The sequence below is a fragment of the Brugia malayi genome (genome assembly GCF_000002995.4).
Source record: "Brugia malayi strain FR3 genome assembly, contig: Bm_v4_Chr2_contig_001, whole genome shotgun sequence".
NCBI classification, from domain to species: Eukaryota; Metazoa; Nematoda; class Chromadorea; order Rhabditida; family Onchocercidae; genus Brugia; species Brugia malayi.
The window spans coordinates 2,048,341-2,060,018 of NW_025062476.1; the positions used below are offsets into that span (position 1 = coordinate 2,048,341).

Here is an 11,678-nt window from a genome sequence, read left to right on the forward strand (position 1 = left end):
ATGGAACGACGAAAACGAAAGTCGTCAGTTGAGGAGTATCTCGATAGGTTAATGGAAAATCCGGAAAAAGTGCAACGCTGTTCGGAGTTCCATATGAATTTACGGACTTTTTACAAAAAGCGTTGGTTAGATTTATTAACATTTTGCTTTTGATGCTAGGATTTCTGATTTTTGATAATTTAGAATCGCGTATTGGTTTGTTGTTTTAAACTCATTTTGAATGTAACATTTTAACTACCCTGCTTACTCTAGAACAGCCATTTTAGCATTCTTATGATTTAATTTACCATGCTTTTAATTCTTGTTCTCATCATAGTTACATGAAGTAGAGTTTCCCCAACTTTTTCTATCCTTTTCCGCCCTTAACCAGTAACTTATTTTCTATTATTGGGAGATTGCGTACGCCATGACCTTACATCGATTTTTCAAAAACATTAAGCTGTCAATGGGTTTTTTGGAATCAAATTAGATATCGGGCAGTCTCAAAAATTTTTCCTTGCAGGAATTGTCGGTTGAAGTCTCCACATATTCAAGGTGTTGAAGTGGATCTTTTTCGTTTGTATGACACTGTTATTTCGATGGGTGGATGGCAAAAGGTTTACATTATTTTGTTCAAAATATTAAGTAAATATATTATCCAAGAAATATTGTATAAAACTCCTTTATTTATAGTTTATAAAGTATTTTGAAGTCATTCTTGTGGTACAGTTACTTAGCGTTTTTTATGCTGAAGGCACTACAATTTGATTGCCTAATATTTGAGTTTGATATTTCTTTACAAAGTTCAATTTTTTCATTTTTAAGTATTTGCAGAATCTTCAAGTTTTCTTAGTAGTTAATTGCTCATTGTACTGCCTAATACATAAGTTATATTAGTGCGGTTGTTTTTAGTAAAAACGGACTAAACTTTTAGCATAGAAAATAAACATATAATGAACTGAAGATTTTTGCTTTTTCAGGTTTCATTTAATGAGAAATGGGGTGATATTGCTCATGCAATAGGTCTTGCGAACGGTGTAGCAGTTGCTGAACACGCAATCAAAGTTCTTTATATGCGGCAAGTTTTCGGTTTTTATGCAGAAATTTTGAAATGGCTATTGTTGGTTTTATTTTATTTGTTATTCCTTTAAGCTTTATACGTTCTTTTTAGATACCTTTCAAAATATGAGCAAAATGAATTAGTTGGTGAAGTAGATGATGCAGATTCAGATCTTTTAAGTTCGAGAAGTCGAGGTAAAGGTTTTTCATCGTTGGCCACTGCTGACTGTCCGATCAGTACAGGGCAGAGACAAGCTTCAGGTACAGTTACGACACTAATTAGTGTGTAAAATTAGATTGAATTTTGTGATGAATTGAGATTTTTTAATTACTTAAAAAATTGTGAATTTCATGTCTCTTAGGACATCCGTTTTTTACTGCACTATTTTGCCCTATGAAATTACAAAATATTCATTTCAATATATTTTCTTTGGTAGTCATTTGTCCTACGACAAATTTTTATGCTTAATTTACAGAATATTTTCGATTGCGGCCAGAAAAAAAAGAAGCAGAGTATGATCGCATTGTTAAAAGTCTCCTTTCTGGATTACCAAATGAAGTAATTTGTTCATTTATCCTTCATGCAGTATACTGTTTTGATTTTTGACGAATCTTTTTTTGGAAAAAGCCTTCTGTATATTTGAGGTGGATTTTGCTGTGAATGTATGCACACTGTTATCACATCCTGGACCTAGAGTTCTTCGACTTGTTGCTGCTCCACAAATTATCACACTTCTGGTTGCTCATCTTGCGATCTTCCCAGACGGTTTGTGTGTTACTATTTAGAAAACAAATGAAAAATGGATATGGATTCTGACATTTTTTTGAAAATAAATTTTATATGACGATGAAGTTATTGTCTAGTAGCGTTCTTTTTAATTATTTTTCAATAAGCACATATTTAATGTGTATTCCGCCCATATGTTTGATTTTTTTGCAAATGTTAGTGGATTGTGTTACCAAAGTTGGAGAGACTTTCATTTTAGGTGATCGAGCATTTTACGACTTGTACAAAAGTTGGGAATTGGTGTCTGGTCACAATTTTATTGCATTTTGGAGTGGGGCTGGTATCACTGATGATGAAGTTCTCAAGCTTATTCCTCATATCAAACCATCTATGGTAGAGTTTCTTTGTTCCAATTTTTGGATTATGATGAGCACCAGTAATCGCAAGTGTTAAAATTCCGCACATATCAACGATATGGTGGATGATAATGAAATGTATCATATTTTTCTATTATCCCCTTTCATCTTATCAATTATTTTATTTTCAGGTCTCAGAGGAGGAAAGTAATATCTTTTGTGGTTTGGATACTGAATTTCAACCACGAAATGTTGTATCGTGGAGGGTGCAACAGGTGTTGTTAATCATAAGGAATCTTTCCTTTGAAGTGATTAATAAAGCTGTACTAGCAGCGAGTTGGCCTTTACTTAAGTATGTCTTTGAAAATTTAAAGGCACAACAGTTCACACATTAAATACTGTTTACTTTTTGCTTCGTATAACTGCATATCGAATATGAGAAACGTTTAGCTTGCCTTCTTGTCTTTTTGAACATTATCTAAAAATAGCTTTTTCAAGAATTTGCATCTGATTATTGGTAGACCACAACATTACAAAGTCTATTATAATTCGTGGTCCATCTATTCTGATAGTTTATTTGTTATCTTTTTTCAGATTTCTTTTCATTTGTTCGAATTGTAAATGGAGTATGCTGAGAACAGCAGCGCTTGACGCACTAAGTAATATTGCTTGTGAAGTAAGCAAGCGTTTATTCTACTATTCATTTTCCAGGATTTTATAAAATTTCCTAAGGTTGTATCCGATAGGTTTATCTTATCAATGCTTCTGTAAAAAAAAATTTTTTAGTCTCCAAAGAACTTGATTGCTGTATTTTTAGTATATCAAATTTCAGATTGATCTTATGGCGGAAGAATCATCTTCCACCAATCATTTATTATTGAAAACGGTTTCATGCTGTCTTCATTCTGACGATAAATTTCGAGTAAGCTTGTTAAGGTGTTAATCTAGGCAATCTTGTTTACTTTTAGATTAATATAAGAAAATATAGGAATTGAGTTATTTGAAAAGTAAAGATACCATGTCTTTATTGAATAGTACAATTGCTTTTTTTGTACCCTTTATTCAAAAAATGTTCAAAACGTTGCTTTACTAGTGGAAATTGATCCTATTGCTAAACTTTGCAATACCGTCTTGTTTAGGATGAAAATCATGTTACTTTATTGTTTTGGGAGTGAAGAATTTGTAAAGTAATTGTACTACTCAATAAATAGATTCTTTTATAGGTAATTCGAGCTCTCGAAATTCTCTCTGGATTGTGCAATAACGAGCGTAACGAATCTCTCATCTGTGAATTTCTCGATCATCGCATTTTATCAAAAATATTTACTGTGATTTCTGTTAAGGATATCATGATGTGTGTTTATACTTTGGAATCTCTATATCAGGTATGTTGTTCTATGACGTTTAGGCTTGTACAGCAATGTTTATTTGATAACCATTTTCAAATCTGGATTAATCCGCTCGATTTTATGACCAGCTACAGTTTGTTAAATGCAGTTGTATTTCAGAAATTCCCAATCGATTGTCAGAATTTAGGTATTATCATTTAGTTCCTAGAATATTTTCATTGTTCTTTGGGATGACCTTAAATGCATCTTTTATTATCTAGTTAATAATTTTTGCAGATCTCCGAACTGGGAGCAACCGCTTGCTACCAGTTATCCCGTTTTCCTCATGCAATTGATACACTGGTGTCTTTAGCAACAGTTGAAGCAGTTTCTTTTGGCCCATCCGGATTAATCGGGATGAAAGTGGTTGAGTTTCACGGCCCTTCACAGCTTGCTCCTCCGCCTCCTCAAAATGTACCAATATCTCAAAATCAGGTATAGTTTTAAAAAAATATGATTTTACTCTGAACGAGTTTTCGTTTGTCTTAGGAGTAAAAATTTCAGAATAAATTTTTTTAGGCAGTCAGGCCAGGTTCTTTTGCAACGCCTACACATTCTACGAGTTATTCGTCCAGAATGGTGACTCCTCGTGGTACTTCCAACACTTCAACACCAGTAATTGGAGATTCTAAGGTTTTCAAATTTTGTGGATAATTTTCTAGTTTGGACTGTTTGCGTCATGTGGAATAGCTGTTTTTCATAATAGCTAAATTTTCTTCGAAATTGTATTAATTTTTTTTACTTGCAAAATTAATGCACTTGCGGTATAGTTTAATTCATTTGCACAGTTTTTATAGGTTGAGCAGTTGACTGCAAAATGGATTCGAATGAATTGTGTTTTTGAGATGGGCAGTGTAGTGCCTCGGGGAGAGTTATACGCGAGTTATGTTGATGACCTTAGGCATCGTTATGGTGCCCTTTCTGGCTCTGTTCAAACTTTTACAAATATCATGAGGTATTTTTTTATTGTTTCTACATTTATCTTGGATCTGTTCTGGAAATCATGAGAATTAGATAAACGCAGCATTGTTGCTTGTCAGAAATATGTTCTTCAATTAAGTTTCCACACGATTAGAATTTTTTGATTCAGAGCGGTGTATCCAAATGTCATACTTCGAGTTCAGTCCTCATCTGGTAATCATATGCCAGTATTTGAAAATATAAGGATGTGTCGGATGAATCCAAACATAGGTCATGAAAATCTTACTGGTAAGTTTATCTTCCATCTTTAGAGATACTATTTTGCCCTGAGTTTATGGGTATTGCAGATTTGAAATTCAGTGAAATTAACCTTTCTTTAGATTAAGTTATATATTATTTTATATACCATGGAAAGCTTGCAGTTTCTACGAACACAGATTCTCATGCATCTTTGGTAGCGAATCATCCGCTTGTGCAGAAGATGTTAACAGATAACGCAAATTCACCAGCAATTTTAAATGGTCATACCACGGTTACCGTAGTTGCTACTGCTGCAGCCATTGACAAGAAGTATTCCTTTTTAAGGCTAATGTTTAGAACTTTGCAAATTTTGGTTTCACTGAAATTAAAAATTTGAGCATATCACCCGAATTATGCATTTAGTTTTATTGTAACTCTGGCGAATTGAGCAAAATTTTGTTTCACTACTGTTCTAGCTGGAGTTGGGGAAGGATTTAGATTCTTTATCCTGATTGTGATACTTTTCATTTTATAGGTCAATGAATGAAACAGCTAACAATACGATGGTGTCGACGTCATATCTGGCAGAGGATGCGACCCGTCCCGGTTCCTCTCACGTATCGAATGTACAGCCCTCAACTAGCTTATCAATCGGTCAACAGGTAGTTGTAATTAATGCGCAATAGAAACATTCTAATTTCTAGATTATGTACAATTCAGTAGATTTTCGAACTTGTGGAACTGTAATAAAATCTCGCGAAAATCGAATTGAAGGAATAATCATCTGTGGTAGTTCATGAAATATTCTAATATAATTTGAGGTTTGTCGCGTGGCCATTGAAGCGCATGATTTCGTACCGGAGCAGCGGCACGAGACAAAGATTTTGCGTATAGAAAATGCTTCGCGAACAGTCATAAATACCGTGGATGAGAAACATGTTCCGCAAGTGAGCCTTCTTATTGCAGTTGAATCGTTTTATTTTATTTTATTTTATTTTTTTTTTTTGATGCTAATTAGTTGAAAATTTTAATTTTGGTTTTTTTGGTTTTAAAAATTTGCAGTCAAACAAATAACCTTTTTTCTTTTTGTTAGCTACAATATTGACGTAGAGTTATGGATCTACTGTCTTAATGAGGTTATTTAATGACTGAAAATTGCAGATGCATAATCAACTACAATCTAAAAGTGTTGTTGCAAGGCGTATCAATGGGATATGTGATAACCGAATTATAAATAGTGAAAGTGTTGCAAATGGCTTTGATAGTGAACTTGCGCATTCTTCCGAAAATACGGTCAGTCAAACGTTGAATGGAACTCCAACTTTCTCAGGCTTGAAAGAAGTAGGATTTTTTGCCTTTATAAACCATATAGGGAAGAAATGACTAGATGGTTCTCGATCTTAACTAAAAATTGTTTATGTTAGAAGGGAAGTTATATAGTAAAAGTTCTTTACTTTTATATAAACCACCAAGTGCGTAACTCTCGTATGAAACATTCATCAAAGCTTGCATAGTCAAAGATTACTGATTGCATGCTTTGTCTATATTTTGATGCTGTTCGACCATACTTACTTGTACACTGCACTGTATACGATATATATCGTGTTTTTTAATTGCATTTTAAATCTTATTTCTTTCAGTTTTCTTCTCTTCATATCTTTTATATCTATGAGATTTTTGTTAACTGAATCGGTCTTTAGTCATATTTAAATTGTAAAACATGTTTTAAAATTTAAGGCGAAACCGATAGTAAACGTTGCAAAGGTGAGTGTTGATACTCAAATGGTACATCCTTCGACATCTGCAATGGGTAGCACACGTGATGATGATTGTGATTCATTGAAATCTTATACATCATCTACGCCATGTTCTCCAATCTCTATGAAGCGGCGTCGGGTATCAGCCTGTTCCAGCAGCAGGCCAACCACATCTTCAATTGACGGTGACGATTATTTGTGTGAATGGAATGGATGCGGAAAGTAAGTATAGTCCTTTTTGTTGTACTAGTACATAATGCTCTTTATACCTTCGAACTTTTTGAAATTTATCTGCTTGCAAAACTACTTTAGAATATCATTTTTAGGCACTTCTCATCTGCATCTTTTGTTCTTTATCACTGCACCAAGGAACATGTTGGCGATGATCACAGCATACAATGTCACTGGCCACGATGCGATTCAACAGTGCGTGCCAAGTGGTCCATGGTGACGCATCTGCAAGATCACCATTGTAATGAAGCTGCTCTAAAAGCTGCAGCCAAAAGACGAAAAGAAGGTTGATGACTACAGAAATTTATTTATATGGTGTTCTATTTTTTATGCGACAGTTTTTTAAATAAATGACCTACTAATGAGATGAAATTGAGCATAAACATAATCTGAATTGTCGTTTGAGAATTATCCTCATTCACAGTTATTTTTACAACGCTCTTTGTTGTTTGCAGGCCATGGTTTGCCTTTAGGACCAGTAAATCCCGAAAGACCACGAGAAATTGTGCAGCACCCGGGATATTCAAAGAATGCAGCTGTTGAAGCAATCCGAAGGCATGCCTTCAATTACCTTCCCCGTGACATCACGGTATGCGTATTTTAAGTTCTCATCATAATAATTTATGCTGCAGTTTTTTCAAAGTGTCTAGTTTCTTTTTTGTTTTCAATGTTGAGCTGAATTGAATTTAAGAATTAAAACCTTTATAAAGCTCAAATATGCGAACATGTTGAGAACTTATAGGATGATCCTGAAGGACCCGTGACAAAAAGCATCCGCTTGACCAGCTGTCTTATTCTCAGAAACTTGGCGCGTTATTCAAACGATGGAAGACGGTAAACTTTATTCTGTTAATTATCACATGACCTTAATTTTAACTTAAAATTTTGTAGAACAGGAGAGAACTTGATATTTCCATTTTATCTTTTTTCTTGCATATGTTATAAATGCATGTTGCTTGTCAGGTCAATTTTATCAATAAATTGATTTATATTTATTGTAGACTTAAATAAACTGGATTGTGTAGTTACTAATTTATTTCAGACTTCTTCGCCGACACGAACGTTTGCTTAGTTGGTTATCGTTATCGCGTGTGGAAAGTAGCTCAGCATTAGCACAACTTCTTGCTGAACTATATTCTCAGCCGTCTTCTTCGTCTTCCCCTTTCTGTTCATCCTCATCGTTATCACCTCATCGTACTTATCATGTGCCAACTGCATTAAATGCTGTTACACTCGCAAAAGCCTTATGACCAGACCAGTGGAATGTGTTTTATATATCGCAAAGGATATTCTCATTTTACAGAATCAGTTATTTTAGACTGAATTAATTTTTTAATTACATTAACAACCTCTTCATCTAATCAATTTGTTTTATGCTGCAAATACATGATTTTGTTTTCATTGAGAGGATAGTTGCTGCAGTTCTGTTTTGTTAATTTTCTTTTTTATTTGAAATTTCTTCATCAATAGGTGTGATTTATTATATCTAGCTGAGCCCAAATTTTGTCGTCTGAAGCAATTTTAATCCCAAATTCTGATTAAATTAAGGCTCCAGTATGCGTATTGCAAGAATTTTGCTATCCGTTTATTTTAGCATATGAATTTTCTTTCATGATACATATGTTTTGAAGAAGACAGTTAATTACGTTTATGTATAAATGCTCTTTGTTTTGCGGACCATTTATAATATTTTGTAAAATTATATTCTTCGGATTGTGTATATTCATATGTTCGTGCTATTCCTTTTGTGATTTTACCATGTATTATGTGACATAAAATTGTGTCGTTGAGAATCTAAATCGAATATCATTTTCAGTAAAAAGAAATTGTTCCAACACTTTAGAATACTAGCAGTATGTATTTCTGTTCCAAATGTATTTCTAGTAATCATCTTAGATGAAGTTAGCAAATTGAATGTTCAAATTACTGGATAAGAGTATTCATATAATTCTGACAATCTATTGAAAGATAGTTGTAATAGCTGGGCTTTTGCTTACATTGTACTAGTGGTTATCATTTGTACAAAGTTAGATTATTGATGGATTACTTGGATAGATCATGGAGCTAAATCTTTTTGAGTTTTTTTTTTTTTTTGTAAATACAGGAATAAAATGCTTCATATCTGAATTCGATATCTGGAGGATGTAGTGAAAAAGTAGTGATTGGAAGAGATGACATCAAAACGGGAGGTATGCTATTATTTTCATCATGATGTACCGAATTTTCATTATGGCTCGAGACATCCTATGAAGCCACAACGTTTAGCTGCTTTACATAGTTTGGTTGTTAATTATGGTTTGCATAAAGAAATGCTTGTCCTTACACCGCCTCGCGCATCTGCAATCGAGATTGAGCGGTTTCATTCAAAGTAAGTTATTTGCGCATACTAAAATCATCTCAAGTGTACACTACTATGATCTGGTTATTGCATAATAAAGAGTGTATTTTCAATGTATTTAAATTGGAAAGGTATGGACATTGTGAGATTATTTTTATCGCTCAACTATTTGAGATATTCTAAAATGTTGCATTCAAAATGCATTTTGATTATTTTTTTTGTATCATTTTTTGTCTTAATTTTTATAGGGCAAATTAAAATTATGTACGACTGATACCTTTCCATTCATTTTATTCTTGTTTGTATGCTGAAATCTTTTTTCTTTTTTTTTTGAACAAATTAACTTGCATTGATTTCTCTTATTGTAGTACTTAAGATAATTATTCGGAATTAAGAAATATGAAGCTATTCTGTCCTTACCTTGTAATTATCTGTTAACCTCACATAAATAAGATAAGACACAGAAATATGATGATTGATTTAGGTAGTAATTCTTTTGAAATTCTATACTTGCAGAGATTACGTGGACTTTCTTCAACGAGTGTCACCTCGTACAGCTGATCAATATGAGAATCTTTTCTCACAATATAATATTGGTGAAGACTGTCCAATTTTCGATGGAATTTTCGAATTTTGTTCCATTTATACAGGCGCTACGCTTAGTGGTACAGTTTAAATTCTATATGTATACATGAGAACTTCCCTAATTTTTTTTTTTGTCTTTTAGTTAAATTAAAAAGCAATTTATTCTGAAAAATATTTCCTTTGTATACAACAAGCAATAACATTTTGCAGGTGTTGCTCGTTTGAATCATGGTCTAAGTGATATTGCTATTAATTGGAGTGGTGGTCTTCATCATGCTAAAAAACGTGAAGCTTCAGGATTTTGTTATGTGAATGACATTGTTATTGGAATTTTGGAATTGCTTAAATATCATCCTCGAGTGCTTTATATTGATATTGATATACATCATGGTGATGGAGTTCAGGTAATATTTATTAATAAACATTGAAAAAAAATTTTTTTGTAAGCAATAATGTGGTTGTTTTTTTTTTTTTGATTTGTTAATTCTTCTATTTTGTAGTTATTCAGTTTTTCTCAGACAAAACATTTTCAGGAAGCATTCTATTTAACTGATCGAGTGATGACTGTCTCGTTTCATAAGTACGGCAATTATTTTTTCCCAGGAACTGGGGATATGTATGATGTTGGGCAAGATAGTGGTCGTTATTATGCTGTGAACGTTCCCATGAAAGAGGGAATGGATGATGAAAGTATTCATTCATATATTTAATTTTGTAAGAAATAGATTTAATTTGTAAGAAATACCGATTGGACAAAATTTCAATTAACTTTTACTATGATGACAAACTTCAGTATGTGTGTGAACTTCTTCATATCTATTTTCAGTTTTCAGTTTTGGAATTAAATGCATTTCAGATTATCATTCCTTATTCAAACCAGTCGTACGAGCTGTTATTGATTGTTTCAATCCATCAGTTATTGTACTGCAGTGTGGAGCTGATTCATTAGGATGTGATCGGTTGGGATGTTTCAACTTGAGCTTTTCGGGTCATGGGTTTGTTATCTCTGCTTATTAAATATGTATAACAATTTTATTGCTGTATATCATTGATGACAAATCCTCATGTAGTGTTTTCAGTTTTCGATTTCTATACAAAACAAAACGATTAACAGTAAACATTTTTTGTTTCTTTTAGTTATTTAAACATCACTTTAGGGAATGTGTAGATTTTGTTCGCAGTTTGGGAATTCCAATGCTTGCAGTTGGTGGTGGAGGATATACATTACGTAACGTAGCACGATGCTGGACTTATGAAACTGCAATTCTAGTTGGCAAAAAAGATGAAATACCAGATGAAATTCCAAATAACACTGGTAATATTTTCATTCTCTTTGGGAACCCTAATCCAGATTTCCAATAATATCAGTTGGTATTTTGTAATATTTCAGAGGAATATACGATTTAAAATAATTGTTTTCAGAATACTTGCAATTCTTTGCTCCAGAATTTACGCTAAGACCAACACTAGCAAAAAGGCAGGAGAATCAAAATACGAAAGAAGTCTGTCCAATTAAATACTAAATTCTTTACTTGTAAAGCGTCATTTGAATTCATATTAGGATTTAAATCTTTCTACATGCTACCTCCTTTTTATGAAAGGTTCTGGTGATATTTCTGCATAATTTTTAGTATATCACTGCTCTCAAGCAAGAAGTGTTAGATCATCTGAGACAAATTCGTCATGCTCCTTCAGTGCAAATGCAAGAGGTACCACCTGATCTTCTAGATCCCGACGAGGTACTTTTCATTGTGTCTTTTTTTTATAAAAATGTAAATTTAAAGGTTACTGGCATTAAAATACATATTGTGGACCATTCTCAAGTTTCCATTTACTTTTTCAGGTATTTTATGCACAGGAATCTCCTCCAGACATTCTTCCAACTGATAATGATCCAGATGGCGGCACATTTCTCGGTACCGGTTCCGAAACTGATCACTTGTCATGACTTTCTGGTGCTCACTGGTATGCTCTATCCTGAACCATTTTAGGAATATTTCGCTTATTGCATTTCAGACTAACACCAATATATATATATATATATATATATATCTTGCTTTAATAATAATAGTTTGCTTTAATTTTTTATATCAACAA

At 33.1% G+C, this 11,678-nt stretch overlaps 2 protein-coding genes across 2 annotated transcripts; both read left to right on the top strand.

The window, feature by feature from the left end:
• Bma-swsn-7 (ARID/BRIGHT DNA binding domain containing protein) lies at positions 1-7,908 on the top strand (the record flags this gene model as incomplete). Its single annotated transcript, XM_043078146.1, has 24 exons — positions 1-125; positions 503-596; positions 960-1,057; positions 1,151-1,299; positions 1,515-1,597; positions 1,684-1,804; positions 2,025-2,158; positions 2,313-2,473; positions 2,716-2,797; positions 2,954-3,043; positions 3,345-3,506; positions 3,747-3,944; positions 4,029-4,142; positions 4,307-4,464; positions 4,600-4,718; positions 4,853-5,000; positions 5,206-5,332; positions 5,492-5,617; positions 5,832-6,011; positions 6,408-6,649; positions 6,754-6,944; positions 7,114-7,247; positions 7,401-7,492; positions 7,701-7,908. The coding sequence occupies 24 exons, from the start codon at positions 1-3 to the stop codon at positions 7,906-7,908; spliced, it is 3,336 nt and encodes a 1,111-aa protein (XP_042934080.1).
• A 921-nt stretch (positions 7,909-8,829) lies between these two features.
• Positions 8,830-11,529, top strand: Bma-hda-2 (histone deacetylase 3 (HD3), putative; the record flags this gene model as incomplete). The annotated part of the gene is made up of 9 exons (XM_001895076.2): positions 8,830-9,026; positions 9,513-9,661; positions 9,792-9,985; positions 10,115-10,271; positions 10,438-10,576; positions 10,739-10,896; positions 11,004-11,083; positions 11,213-11,320; positions 11,425-11,529. The coding sequence occupies 9 exons, from the start codon at positions 8,830-8,832 to the stop codon at positions 11,527-11,529; spliced, it is 1,287 nt and encodes a 428-aa protein (XP_001895111.1).
• Between the last annotated feature and the right edge of the window lie 149 nt (positions 11,530-11,678).